Here is a 15,930-nt window from a genome sequence, read left to right on the forward strand (position 1 = left end):
GTTGAAAAGAGACTCAATTTCATCCTTTTAATTGCATGCAACTGAAGATTTTAAGATTTTCAGTTTATTTAAGAAATCAACTAAATATTTACATTTGTTAAATTATGGCAAAGAAAACAAGCCTTTATCTTTTTATTATTATATTTTTTTACTTGCTAATCAATTTGTCTTAGATTAGAAAGACTGCTAACTAGACTGCTTATGATGGATTAAGAAATGACAGCTTAGGGAGTTTCCTGATGGTAGCGCGGATAAGAATCCACCTGCCAATGCAGGGGACACAGGTTTGATCCTCGTTCCGGGAAAATCCCACATGTCACAGAGCAACTAAGCCAGTGTACCGCAACTGCTGAGCCTGCGCTCTGGAGATCAAGAACTGCGACTACTGAGCCCGCATGCCGCAGAATAAATCATTAAAAAATTAGGACTTAGATGGTGCACTCTGTAGTATTACTGTGGAACTCTAATTCCACAAAACCCTCCTTTAGAAAGTTTTGTCTTTTTCTATGGCTGATTCATGTTGATGTTTGGCAGAAAGTAACACAATACTCTAAAGCAATCATCTTTCAATTAAAAATAAACACATTAAAAAAAGGAAATTTTTGTCTTTTTCAGTTACACATGGACAGTGCTGTTCTACATCAAACAATCTGCGTCTTGGGTGACTTGCAGTACAGATTAACCTATTAAACCTCTGAGAAGTACTGCAAGAAAGTTATCTTTGTTTTTATTGAATTACAGTTGGTTTTTAACGCTCTGTTAGTTTCAGGTGTACAGTACAGTAGTTCAGTTGTATATATATAAAAGACTATATATTGGAGTAGGAAATGGCAACCCACTCTAGTATTCTTGCCTGGAAAATCCAATGGGTAGAGGAGCCTGGCAGGCAACAGTTCATGAGGTCATAGAGAGTCAGATATGACTGAGTGCACACACACATATAAAGAACATGCATATACATATGTATTCTTTTTCAGATTCATTTCCCTTAGAGGTTATTACAAAATACTGACTTTAGTTCCCTGTGCCATACAACAGGTCCTTGTTGTTTATCAATTTCATGTAGTTTTTACCTGCTAACCCCAATCTCCTAATTCATCCCTCCCCATCTTTTTCCCCTTTGATAACTATAAGCTTGTTTTCTGTTTTGTAAATAAGCTCATTTATAGAAAAACACTTTCAAAACTCAGCATTTCCACACTTATTTTATGGCTTGGTCCTATATCCAAATTATATTTATTAACATCCTGTATGCTTAGTGTTCCACAGATGCATTTTGGGAATTGCTGGCTAAAACCACGCAGCTATTATGGGGACAAGGACATCATTTCAAGCTTATTCTCAAGGAGAAATGATCTATAGTTTAACAGTTACATGAAGAATAACTGTTTAGGTTTCCTGAGATTTTATCTAAATTATAATCTAATACTATTCAAAACGTTTCCTAATGACTTGGTTGAAATAGTGAAGAATGGTATAGCAAACTGATCACCAAGTTTGTCGTTTTGAACAATTGGTGGAAAAAAACAGCACTGGAAATAAGTTTGAATTCAACAGGTCAAGTTGGGAGGTGAACCCGATGGCGCAGATAAATCTCCCCTGATCTTTTTGCTTTGTCTACACTGACGTTAGTTTCCATGGGCTTTACTTCAAGCCTCTTCAGCCTTTTCCTTCCTGTCCTCTGACACACCCGCACCGCAGGGCGCAATGTCAAACCTGGATGATGATTTCAGTAATCCACGCTTTTCTACTCCTCAGATTTCTAACCTCATCCTCCCAGCATGTCAGCCTCTCACTCCTCAAATTTCGTAGAGAAAACAGGCAACCGCAAAGGGACTGGAGTCCCCTACTTCCTGTTGCCCAAATCCAGTCTCACAGGGACTGACACCCGTCCTCACCCCTGCGAGCTGGTGAGGGAGAGGTGTCCCAGGGAAGAGATGTCCCGGCAGCTACGCTCTGTGCCCGAGGGGACTTTCCTGTGGAATACGGACGGGGAAGCCTGCTGTGCTCCAGTCCATGGGGTCTCAGAGAGCTGGACACGACTTAATGACCGAACAACACTGCCCTCCTTCTTCAGTCTTTCCCTTTCAATCAACATCTGTATGTGCTTAAATCTCTCCCATCTGTAGAGTCACCTCCTTGATCTCAAATATGTCTCCTGCTACTGCCTTGTCTCTCGATTCCTTGGAAGTCAAATTTCTTTAACAATTGTTTCCTTGCCATCTTCACTACCTCCTCGCCCATTTACCCTTATGCCAACGCAACAGCCCTCCCCTAAATGTTGGGGCTCCTTGGGGTTCTCTCACAGGCTCTCTTCTTACCCCACATCCATTTCCTAAGTGATTGTAATGAAGCTGTGTCTTTGCTTTTCACCTGCATTTATGTCTGCTGCCACATCTCAGTCCTGGTTCCAGCTCTGCACAGACAAGCCTATCGGTTGTCCCACAGGTACTGCCAATCAAACACACCCACAGTCTCCTTTCCTTTCAGTGCCTACTGCCAGGAAATAGTGCCACCATCTGCCAAGCTGCTTGCTGCAGAAAACTGAAGGCCATCTTTGATACCTGCCTCATCATAATCAACACGCCCAATCCATCCCACTTGCTCCCACCCTCAACATCAAGTTCTTCACAAGCCTGGTCAGTCTGACCAACTGACATGTCTCAGATGTGTTTATCGCTCTTCATTTCCCATCACTTCCCTAATCTAGGCCACCCAGATGACCATGGTGAGAGCCCCAAAGATGTCCCAGTTCAGTTCAGTCACTCAGTCGTGTCCGACTCTTTGCGACCCCATGAATCACAGCATGCCAGGCCTCCCTGTCCATCACCAACTCCCGGAGTTCACTCAGACTCATGCCCATCAAGTCCGTGATGCCATCCAGCCATCTCATCCTCGGTCGTCCCCTTCTCCTCCTGCCCCCAATCCCTCCCAGCATCAGAGTCTTTTCCAGTGAGTCAACTCTTCTCATGAGGTGGCCAAAGTACTGGAGTTTCAGCTTTAGCATCATTCCTTCCAAAGAAATCCCAGGGCTGATCTCCTTCAGAATGGACTGGTTGGATCTCTTGCAGTCCAAGGGACTCTCAAGAGTCTTCTCCAACACCACAGTTCAAAAGAATCAATTCTTCGGTGCTCAGCCTTCTTCACAGTCCAACTCTCACATCCATACATGACCACAGGAAAAACCATAGCTTTGACTAGACGGACCTTAGTCGGCAAAGTAATGTCTCTTCTTTTGAATATGCTATCTAGGTTGGTCATAACTTTTCTTCCAAGGACTAAGCGTCTTTTAATTTCATGGCTGCAGTCACCATCTGCAGTGATTCTGGAGCCCCCAAAAATAAAGTCTGACAGTGTTTCCACTGTTTCCCCATCTATTTCCCATGAAGTGATGGGACCGGATGCCATGATCTTCGTTTTCTAGATGTTGAGCTTTAGGCCAACTTTTTCACTCTCCTCTTTCACTTTCATCAAGAGGCTTTTGAGTTCCTCTTCACTTTCCGCCATAAGGGTGGTGTCATCTGCATATCTGAGGTGATTGATATTTCTCCCGGCAATCTTGATTCCAGCTTGTGTTTCTTCCAGTCCAGCGTTTCTCATGAGGTACTCTGCATAGAAGTTAAATAAGCAGAGTGACAATCTACAGCCTTGACGTACTCCTTTTCCTATTTGGAACCAGTCTGTTGTTCCATGTCCAGTTCTAACTGTTGCTTCCTGACCTGCATAAAGATTTCTCAAGAGGCAGGTCAGGTGGTCTGTATTCCCATCTCTTTCAGAATTGTCCACAGTTTATTGTGATCCACACAGTCAAAGGCTTTGGCATAGTCAAGAAAGCAGAAATAGATGTTTTTCTGGAACTCTCTTTCTTTTTCCATGATCTAGCAGATGTTGGCAATTTGATCTCTGGTTCCTCTGCCTTTTCTAAAACCAGCTTGAACATCAGAGAGTTCACGGTTCACGTATTGCTGAAGCCTGGCTTGGAGAATTTTGAGCACTACTTTACTAGCATGTGAGATGAGTGCAATTGTGTGGTAGTTTGAGCATTCTTTTGTATTTCCTTTCTTTGGAATTGGAATGAAAACTGATCTTTTCCAGTCCTGTGGCCACTGCTGAGTTTTCCAAATTTGTTTGCATATTGAGTGCAGCACTTTCACAGCATCATCTTTCAGGATTTGAAACAGCTCAGTTGGAATTCCATCACCTCCACTAGCTTTGTTCGTTGTGATGCTTTCTAAGGCCCACTTGACTTCACATTCCAGGATGTCTGGCTCTAGATGAGTGATCACATCCTCATGACTATCTGGGTCATGAAGATCTTTTTGTACAGTTCTTCCGTGTATTCTTGCCACCTCTTCTTAATATCTTCTGCTTCTGTTAGGTCCATACCATTTCTGTCCTTTATCTGAGCCCATCTTTGCATGAAATGTTCCCTTGGTATCTCTAATTTTCTTGAAGAGATCTCTAGTCTTTCCCAATTTGTTGTTTTCCTCTATTTCTTTGCATTGATGGCTGAAGAAGGCTTTCTTATCTCTTCTTGCTATTCTTTGGAACTCTGCCTTCAGATGCTTATATCTTTCCTTTTCTCCTTTGCTTTTTGCTTCTCTTCTTTTCACAGCTATTTGTAAGGCCTCCCCAGGCAGCCATTTTGCTTTTTTGCATTTCTTTTCCATGGGGATGGTCTTGATCCCTGTCTCCTGCACAATGTCATGAACCTCATTCCATAGTTCATCAGGCACTCTATCTATCAGATCTAGGCCCTTATATCTATTTCTCACTTCCACTGTATAATCATAAGGGATTTGATTTAGGTCATACCTGAATGGTCTAGTGGTTTTCCCTACTTTCTTCAATTTGAGTCTGAATTTGGCAATAAGGAGTTCATGATCTGAGCCACAGTTGGTTCCTGGTCTTCTTTTTGTTGACTGTATAGAGCTTCTCCATCTTTGGCTGCAAAGAATATAATCAATCTGATTTTGGTGTTGACCATCTGGTGATGTCCACGTGTAGAGTCTTCCCTTGTGTTGTTGGAAGAGGGTGTTTGCTATGACCAGTGCATTTTCTTGGCAAAACTCTATTAATCTTTGCCCTGCTTCATTCCGCATTCCAAGCCCAAATTTGCCTGTTACTCCAGGTGTTTCTTGACTTCCTACTTTTGCATTCCAGACCCCTATTAGAAAAGGACATCTTTTTTGGGTGTTAGTTCTAAAAGGTCTTGTAGGTCTTCATAGAACCGTTCAACTTCAGCCTCTTCAGCGTTACTGGTTGGGGCATAGACTTGGATAACTGTGATATTGAATGGTTTGCCTTGGAGACGAACAGAGATCATTCTGTCATTTTTGAGATTGCATCCAAGTACTGCATTTCGGACTCTCTTGTTAACCATGATGGCTACTCCATTTCTTCTAAGGGATTCCTGCCCGCAGTAGTAGATATAATGGTCATCTGAGTTAAATTCACCCATTCCAGTCCATTTTAGTTCGCTGATTCCTAGAATGTCGACATTCACCCTTGCCATCTCTTGTTTGACCACTTCCAATTTGCCTTGATTCGTGACCTGACATTCCAGGTTCCTATGTAATATTGCTCTTTACAGCATCGGATCTTGCTTCTATCACCAGTCACATCCACAACTGGGTATTGTTTTTGCTTTGGCTCCATCCCTTCGTTCTTTCTGTAGTTATTTCTCCTCTGATCTCCAGTAGCATATTGGGCACTTACTGACCTGGGGAGTTCCTCTTTTGGTATCCTATCACTTTGCCTTTTCATACTGTTCATGGGGTTCTCAAATCTTCCATTTTTGTCTCCCCTCCGTCATCAATTTTCTACCCTATTGCCACAGCAACCTTTTAAAAGGCAGTCTATTCAGATAACATTCCTTCTTCAAAGTTTCAGTGACTTCCCATCGCCTTAGGATATCTAAGTCACATCTCTTTTCATTCTGCTGCTCCTTGACCTCTCAGCTCACTGGTTCTCTATGTGGGAGGTACCCACCCACATGGGGCATTTTAGAAATTCCAAGGGGTAATTTTGGTTGTCAAGGTAATTGGGTGAGGTGTGTGACTGGCATTTAGTGGGTGGAGATCACAAATGCTAGACATTCTCACAAAAAGGAAAATCATCTCATGTCTCTGATAGCTTTTGAATGTTTCACTGAAGATCCATGAAGGAGGATTCTGTTTATAGTTATGAGTTGAAAGCTTTACGCTGTGTTTTTAAAACATGTTAAACCTTTTTACAACATACCTGCTTGCATGGCTGTCTCATATGTAGTGATTCTACACGTATGAGCATCTCCACACTTCACTGTCTCCCAGTGTGTTCATGTCCATGCATGCACATATTGAAGGACATACTATAGCTCCATAAATTACTTCCCTTTTATTTCTCCTTTGTGTTTGCACATAACACTGATAGTATTTAGAAGCTGTGTGTTCAGGTAGGCTATAATTCCTGTGAATTTCACTGCAGGATAGGAAAGAGTGATACAAAATATTTGTAATAAGAAGGGAAGGTTGTGTCAGCTGACATTTAGAGCCACTGCCTGAGCCAAACCAAAGGACCTGTCACAACTCCCAGTATCTGCATGACTGTGCTGTCACTTCCTGCATAACTGCCTACACCTCCTCCTTAGAGCGTCAGCCCTGGTGACGGCAGGGAAGGTTCTAGTCTTACTTACACCTATGCCTACCCCAGTGGGTAATTTTCAGTAAATGCTTATTAAAAATTCTGCAGTAAAGAAGTATACATGCATTCTTAGTATCATTGTATCTTTAAGTTGATACTAAAACGACTCTGCATTCTCCAAACACAAACCAAGCAGGGTGACACTCAGAAGGAAACCAGATGGGTTAGGCTTAGGACTGAGGACAGCCAATCCAGGACTGCTGTTTACAGTTCTTGGTCAGAGTTGGTTTAAGAGCTGGCCAGTCTTGGCACCAAGCCGATGGAACAGATGACAAGAGTTTCTGTTAGCTGCAGAGGTTTATAATGCCGACTCACTTCTCCTAGAAACTTCTAAGGACTTTATATTACCAACTACAGTCCATCCCAGGGTTTAAAAGAATGCCAGTTTTATATTCTAGAATGCGTTATCTACATTTGAGTCTCAGCACATTTTTATGGACGCACCTATCATGTAGTTAGGGCGACTGAAAAAAAAATGAACTGACTCATAAACAAAAGATATTTGTGCAGAAGGGTTGAACACAGCTTTCCTCTGGTTTTCTTGGTAATGCATCTCAGTTAATCAGGCTACAGAGGAGAATGAACTTAGAGAGGGTCAAGTTCCAAGCAATGAAGTATTTCCCAGAACAGCAGAATTGCTTTAGTCTGTAATCATAATGCGCAAGGATTTTCTCCTGCTGTCATCCTGGGTCAGGGACTCTCGGGGACACTGCAGGTGCCCTGCTCAGATCTCCCCACCCACCAGCTGCTGTGGCACTGGATGCTGAAAGCTCACAGCTGTTCCCTTCTCCAGAGAATTGGACTCAGTCAGTGTCCAGGAGTGGGTGTACTCCCAGGGGGCAAGGGGTGGGGTGGGAGCCTGTAGCTGATGATGACCCGGGCACACAAAGCCCTACCCCTCACCTCCATGTGGAACCAACCCACGGGGCAGTTCATGCCCCAGAGCTCCCTGAGCCCATCCTGGCTGAGTTCCTTCTGCTGTCTCTTCACTCCTCTTTCCCAACGAGCACCTCAAATCAGGAGCACCTGAATCTCTGCTTATAAGGAATCTCACTCTAAAATGAGGACTAAAGGCCTCTTCTGGGGTTTTGGACAGTTTGCCAAGATCTGGTGGCTCTCTTAATTTTTATTTTGGTTTTAGGATTTTTCATGACTATATGTAAGAGAATGATCACTTGATAATTGACCAAATGGACCTATTTTTAGTTAATTTCAAATTGTCCATGTATATTCTACACCTATCAAACATCATTGCAGTGGTTTTGTTTACACGCTGTCTTCTATATCAGGCTGAGGATGTGTTGAGGGCAAGAACCAGATTTTTTCCCCCTCAGGAATCAGCACAGTGCCTGGTTGTACCCTCAGAGAATGGGTGATGAATGGACAATTTGGATGGATGCATTTAACACAGCATCCAGTGATTACTTTGGAATTTATAAACTTTAGAGATATTTAGGACATGGATTTAAAATGAGAAGTAACTTGGATCTCATAAATGTAAGTTTCATGACTGTTACGATGACAATACTAACATCCCTTTGTTACTAGGAATCCTTATTTTCTTCCTTTCCCTTTCTTTTCTCTGCCTGGGTTCCCACCTGTCAGGGTTTTTTCCCCTTAATTAAACCTGTTGGATTTGATTCTCTTTCTTTGTAACTCACATGTTGGTTCATGAGCCCAGTTCTATTTAAAGTTCCTCGTCAGAATATGAATTATATGGGTTAGAGAAATCATGACAGTTTACATTTCCCATTCAGGAGTTGGTTTCTACTTTCCATTTCAATTATACCGAATTTCAGAGAAACAGTGAATAATTTTTTTAGTATGTCTCAAGTAATATTTGAGGGCAATATTTGGCACATATTTATGTCATATGCAAATGTAACTGGGTGCCCTGTATCTTTCCTCCCTCCATCTCTCCCTCTTTCCTTCCTTCCTTTCTTTCCTAAATCTTGCAGTCCCATCTTTGATGAAATAATCTTAAATAATGGCCTTTTAAAAATGTTATGATAGCTGAACTTGCTGAATACAAATCCAAGATATACCTGCCCCATACTAAATTCTATAATAGATAATGAAATTAAGAAGTTCTAGCTTGTAAATTAAAAGTGTTCAATAGTTATAAACTGAAGTTTAGAGATACAGTACACAAAATATGGAGAGATATACATATGTATATACTTATATATAGCTAATTAAATCAGAGGTTGGCAAACTTCCTATAAAGATCAGATAGTAGAGGACAGAAGGAAGGCTCAAGAGGGAAGGGATATATATTCATATTCATATATACATATGTATGTGTATATATATGAATGACTGATTCGAGTTGTTGCACAGCAGAAACCAATAAAACACTGTAAAGCAATTTTCTGCCAATTAAATTTTTTTTTTTAAATCCAGGAAGGCCAGATAGTTAATATTTTGGCTTTATGATCATAAGATCTCTGCTGCAAATACTCAGTGGTACCTTTGGAGCTTGAAAGCAGCATAGATAATACGTAAACAAACAGGCGTGTCTGTGTTCCAATAAACATTGGTAGGGTTGTAGTATGCCAATTAAATCACGATATGAGGAGATTCTCGCAGATATTTAAAAACAAAATTTAACAAAGCAATTTGATTTTTATCCACAAAATTTTTAAAAATCTCACACAGTTCTGTACAATTCTGCTAATGGTGGGATGAGACTGGCACTTTCATGCATTACTGATGATCCTGAAAATTAATTGATGAATACCTACCAGAAAATTAATTTGACAGATTTCAAAAGCCATCTTTGGTAAAGTAGGACTGTATTTTAAACTATTAAAAAAATATACCAACTATGCAGAGTTATAAAAAGTAGAAGCAACTTAGAGACCACAAGTAGGGGAATAGGTAAGTAGATCAAGTAAATTTATTCAGTGTCTAAACTCTGCCCAGTGACAGGACTGAGCCTAAACATGTGGACCGAATGAAAGGTTTGGAATGAATACCTGTGGCCCAAATTTGGAGGGGAAAACAATGAAAGAAGTTACTCAAGGCAACACTATGCATGGTTCCTAAAAATGGTAAGCTTACAAAAGCACCAGAAGAAAATGCTTATGATGTAATATAAAGTACCAAAAAAAAAAAAAATGAAAAAAAAATCTTGTCTGAGCACTTTGATTACAATGATAGAAAAGCATAATAGGTAGAAATTGGAAAGTTACAAGATGACAATAAGTAATTAATTATTGGTGGACTGTCTCCCCAAACTTTCTATAATGCAAGTACACAGCTGTGGCTCCAGGCAGAGATGCTGAAATCAGGCCTTTTGGCTCTGAATTCTCACTCCTCACTCACTAACTCTGTGACCCTTTCCTTCAATTCTGTCTGTAAAATGGGAATAAACACAGACTTCCCTCACAGAGTTGTCATGAAGTCTCAACAATAGAATATGGAAAATACTTCAAACCGGGGCTGACAAGTGTGTTCTGGAAGATTTGCCATTGTTATTCAACGACCTTCATACACAGGAGATGATTTTCATAATGAAACAAATAGATTTCTATTTCTCATGAAACACTGCAAAGTACAACCCTACATGTACAATTAGAATGGAACTCAGTTCAGAGGGAAGCATCCACAAGGCTTTGTAGTACTTACAGAATCAACCAGGATGTGTGAATGAGCCTTGAACCTTCCTTCCAAAGGCTGGGAAAAATAGACATCAAGGGAATATTGTACATCTGGTTCTAAACAGATGGGTGTGGGAAGTAGCACGATTCTGTATTAAAAGAAATAAAGCAAAAATTCAGTGTCAAAAGTACAGTTATATAAGCTAAGCAGCCATTGCATCTGGTGTGTTCCACGTGTGCTGTGAAGCGGGTTCCACTGCCGGATGGAGGCTTGGTTTAGATCTAGACCAGCTCAGGTGGGTTGGGCGGTCAGTTCATTCAGACTCTCTGGCTCTAACACAGGATTGTGCCACATAGCGAAACCCTGGGAACTGGCCAAGGGGTGTCACGACTGCTCTGGGGAAAGGATGGAGCAAGTGTACTCCCTCCCATCTATCAGGCTAATATTAATAAGATTTCTGTTTTATTCAGCCACAAATCTCCAATGCAAAATTACTGGCCTGAAAACTAGACTTTTGGCTGCTGAGCTAACTCAAACTGAACGTTGTACTCTTATTTTTGTAGCATTTCGTTTGTTCACATCTCCAGGCATCCGGGGGAACAGAAAACAAACATTCAGGATCAGAGTCAGGCTGTCTGGGCTGGAGCCCTGGTTCTGCTATACATCAGCTATAAAACTCGAGCAAGTCATTGAAATGTTCTCAGTTTCCTCCTCATCTGGTGAAAACAATATCTACCTCACCGAGTTGTTAGGAAAATTCAACGTAATATTAAATGTAAATCATAGTGTAGCATATAGTAAACACTTAATAAACATTACAGTCTCCTTTGATACACCTCTTCTCCCACATAGTTCCTGGTTACAAAATACTGATAGACAAACAACATTCTAAGAAATCTTCAGCATTTGAGGCCAGGTCCCCAAGCATACCTGGAAGCTGCTGGTAAAGCCTGAGGCTTTGGCTGTGGGGTCTCGCATATGCAGTGCTTGCTTGCTCCAATGGGGTTAATCACCATCTGGATGGTCCAGTCATCTGCAGACTAGACAGGCATCACATAAGGGCATGTTCCTGCGAGGATGCATGCACCAACATATTTCTAATGGGTAGTGCACGGGATAAATTTGCAACCCAAAGTCTGCTTGGAAAATGGAGTTTTGCATTTGTGAGAAGAGAGTCACCCTCAGGCCTTACTTTTTGGTATTTGAATTATGATCCAGGTAGAAAGAATATTGTTTATGGCCATAGATGTAATTCCTGGGTCTAGAAAACCCCTGGGACTCTTGAAGGTCTAATCTTTTATTTTATTTTTTTAACTTTTTATTTTGTATTGGGATATAGCCAATTAACAAACAATGTAGTGATAGTTTCAGGAGAACAGTGAAGGGACTCAGTCATACCTATACATGTATCCATTCTCCCCCAAACTCCCCTCCCATGCAGGCTGCCACATAACATGGAGCAGAGTTCCTTGTGCTCAACAGTAGGACCCTGTTGGTCTTCCATTTTAAATACAGCTGTGTGCACATGTCCATCTCAAGCTCCCTAAACATCCCCTGAAGGTCCAATCTTTAACATCTGTCTCCCAAAGAGTCAATTAATTCATTATGTTCTTGGATCACAGCACTAAGGGAAAAAAAGGAATCTTTTACAAAAATATATATATTTCTTTCATACTATTGCATAAATATTCTTATATAAATTTATTATTTATATAATTACTTATTAAATAATTTTAATATCATATTACCAGATATATTTACATGTGTATAAATACATATATATATATATAGAGAGAGAGAGAGAGAGTGCATATATGCTAATTATCTAAACTCTAGAAGTATCACAATCTGGAAAAGTTTTTTAAAGCTGTCAGAGATATGTTCTGTCTATACAAAAATTTATATATATTTATACATACACGTTTATACACACGTATCTTTTTTAAAAATGACATTTTTGTCACACTCATCATGTCAAAGTGCCTTCAAGTCCCTTGCTTTTAATTTGTTAAGTGAGAAATTAAGAAGTATGTCATATTAAGAGTTTCAAAGTAGATCATCCACTCTGGTCATACAACAGACAATGAGCCCTTTCAGAATGTGGTCCCCAGAGGGACTCTGGGGGCTCTGAGACCACCCCCAGCCACATAAAATATTTTTCAGGGGAGATGGTCTATGGAGTTTCAGACCACCAAAGAAAAGATTATGCAAAGAAAACTCTAGATCAAGTGTTTTTCTAATTTGGTTTCTCTTCTTTCTCAGATATTTCTCAAAAGGCAGGGGAAGGGCTTGAAAGGGAGGAAGCAAGAGGACCAGGTTGGTTTGAGCTTTCCTTTTGTCTCCTGGTAAAATCCAAGTGCAAATAAATGCCTCTTCTGCATCCCCATGAGTCTGAATCTCTGCACATATGTTGCTTATTACACTTTCAGGGGGAAAAAATGTCCTAGGAGGGCAGGATTTGCATTATTTGAGTTATTTATTATTCTTATACAAACATTTCATCACCACTTGCCTAGACTTAGTATCTTAAAATCTGTAGCTCCGGCTTTACTTTCTCTCCATGGAATAATGTGTGTGTACATATGGCTCCCTGTGTTGCTTTAATATCTTCAGGAAACACTTTGGTTTACAGTGCTCTCCAGATGTTCAACTTTCTGCAAATCCTGTTATGATGAACCTAGGCAAGACTGGAATGGAAACGCTTAGCTTGAGAATGTATTTCTTTCAGCTTGGAACCACCAGCACAGAAGGGGAGTTGAAGGATGCCTGAGTTTCATAGCGAATGGCAACTGTGAAATCCATGGGAACAGGGATGTTCCCCACAGCAAATCTCAAACCATCCCCAGGGAGAACCCTGGCAAATCCAGGTCCTGTCCATGTAACGGGCATCCCAGGAACTGGCTCTCGGAGAAAGATGGAAACAGCAGGCAGTTGGTCAGAAGTCACCGAGCTCTAAAATAGGAGAGGAATGAACACAACTTTGCCTAGAGTGAAGGGTTGGAAGAGAAAATTAAAAACCTCATGTATTTCTTGATGTGTATATGGTCCATCTGGGTCCCGGATAAATTATTCCAACCAGGACACATCCCAGAATACCATGGAGAATAAAGTGCTGATTCTGCAGCTGTGGAACATATGTTGCTGTATAGAATGATCACTTGGAAAGCAAGATCACTGGCCAGCACATGAAGTACCCCATGTGTCATAAACTGAGTGATTCCACACTGGTGACCTTGGCTTTTCTCAGATATGACTATGGAGTTCTGGCCAAAATATGAAGGGAAAGAAACTATTCCCATGCCTACTTCATGGATTTTGCCTAATTGTGCATGACAATGATGAAACCAAATGGCTTTGTTTTTTCTAGATATTTCTTTCATGCAAATGTGAGAAATGATCTTCTCCCATCTGCTTGGGGGCACATGAGCACAAAACTGCTCACACGCTTGGCTGGTTAGCAGCCCTGCTGGTCTCGATGCTGGATGTCAGCCTGGGACCATCTGGACCCTGTAGATAATACTTCCTTGATGACTTCTGCATCTGCCTCTCAACACTTCCAGCCTCCACTGGAATTCTGCCTCTTTCTTACTTTTTGCCTGTGTTGCTGCAACAGTGTCTTGGCTGTTCTCTCTGTGGTCCCTCTAGTCCAATACATACCACACACTGCTGCCAATGAGCATTTCAAACGCATTCTCACTGCCAACAACCTCACACCCAAATTACTTAGCCTGAAGTTCAAGTTGCTCTGTGATCTACCACAAACTGCTCCTCACTTGACAAATGTTTATTTAGGAACAATTCAATCCCAGCCTCTGAATCAGATGCAAAGATGAATAGACTAGAATCCCTGCCACAGAGGAGTTTAAGGTAAATAAGAAATGAGATGGAGGTGTGTGGAAACTCATTCTGCAACATTTTCAAACTTTAAAAAAGTACTCTGGGGATATCCCTGGTGGTTCACTGGCTAAGACTCCATGCTTCCAATGTAGAGGGGCCTGGGTTCGATCCCTGGGTGGGGGAATTAGATCCTACATGCTGCAACTAAAGAACCTGTTCTAAGACCTGGAGCAGTCAAATAAATAAAAATATTTTTTAAATAGTAAAATAATAAAAATTTTAAAAGTATCTTGGAAATGGCAGCAGACAGTGTAGGTGCCCCATGGGATCCCCTTTACTTAGTTGGTACACCCATCCCACATTTGCTGTATAAGTGCGACTTCTAACAGCTCACACTTGCCCCCTTCTCTGGAGAATTGCCCTCTCACATCCCCACCCCTACGCCTAGGGTAGCTCACAGCCAATGACTTCCTGTGCGTTAGTTGCTCAGTCGTGTCCAATTCTTTGTGATCTCGTGGACTGTAGCCCACCAGGCTCCTCTGTCCATGGGATTTTCCAGGCAAGAATACTGGAGTGGGTTGCCATTTCCTTCTCCAGGGGATCTTCCCCACCAAGGAATCTAACCCAGGTCTCTTGCATTGCAGGCAGATTCTTTACTCTCTGAGCCACCGGGGAAGCCACCAATGACTGCCTGATAGGGTATAAAAGGCTGGCACTGTGGTCTCAAGAGGTAGGAAAACTTTATCTGCAGTTTATGTTTCTGACTTTCTCTATGGGTCAATCCAAGGTTTGCTTTGCCTGAGACCACCTCTGACTCTTTCTCCTCCTCCATCTTATTTCCTTCATTCTCTTAAAGAGTTTTCCCAAAGAAGATGGCCTGTGTAAATCACTTGCGCATGACTCCAGTTTCAGGCTCTGTTTCTAGGGCCCCTGACCTGAAATAGCTGGTAGCAGACAGTGTACCTAAAAGTAGACTGGAAGATCCATTTCTGGAGGAGAATAATTTACTCTTCAGGCGGCAGCGAGGACCTCAATGGGTAACATGTGTTGATGACCCTTGTGAGGCAGCAGAGCCATTGCTAAAACTGTCATCTTGGGCAAACTGGGACAGGCTAAAGAGGGAAGGGGAGGCTCTGACACGAGCAATATTTCTGGCATCAACAGATATGCGTTATAAGGACTGTGGGCCCAGATGGCTACTATTGGTTGTCATTGGTGCATTTGATGAAGATGGAAGCCTCAGGGCAATTTACAGTCAAGTGTGAGAATCAGAAGGGCTTCTTGGCAGCATTTAAAGAGACTCTTGGGACTTCCCTGATGGACCATGGTTAAGACCCTGCACTTCCAATGCAGTGGGCGTGGGTTTGACCCCTGGTTGAGGAACTAAGGGACCACAAGCTGCACAGCACAACCAAAAATAAAATAAAGAGACTCCCATCTCTTTTCGTGAGAGGGTAGGAAAAATCCAAGACCAGGCATGATACTTTATTGGAAACGTTGCAGAACTTCAGGGAGGGCTCACTTCTCAGCCTGGGTAAGTCACCTATGCCAAAGTCAGAGCTTCCCTTCACAGGGAATCAGGGGCGTCTTGAGACATGAGTGATGTACATGAGAACCATGAACCCTGAGGTTCTTCTGAGCACTTTGGACTATGTATGTAGTCCGCTCACCCTTATTAGAAAAGAGCCCTCCCCCAGTCTGCCTCCATCCCTGCCTCATTTGAAGACTATCCACAAATCTCAAATGATGCAGATGCCTTAAAAGAAAACAAGTATATGCCTCAGCATCTGCCCCCCTGAGCACTTG

At 41.7% G+C, this 15,930-nt stretch overlaps 1 protein-coding gene across 1 annotated transcript in view; it reads right to left on the reverse strand.

Annotated features, from left to right (window-relative positions):
• The window catches only part of LAMB4 (laminin subunit beta 4), a 117,585-nt gene that overhangs the window by 53,248 nt on the left and 48,407 nt on the right, over positions 1-15,930 (reverse strand). The window contains 3 exon segments of the mRNA XM_060414404.1: positions 10,315-10,435; positions 11,218-11,327; positions 13,054-13,239. Of these exon segments, the coding sequence (XP_060270387.1) occupies positions 10,315-10,435; positions 11,218-11,327; positions 13,054-13,239 (417 nt within the window).

Source organism: Ovis aries, chromosome 4, assembly GCF_016772045.2.
Source record: "Ovis aries strain OAR_USU_Benz2616 breed Rambouillet chromosome 4, ARS-UI_Ramb_v3.0, whole genome shotgun sequence".
In the NCBI taxonomy this organism is placed as follows: domain Eukaryota; kingdom Metazoa; phylum Chordata; class Mammalia; order Artiodactyla; family Bovidae; genus Ovis; species Ovis aries.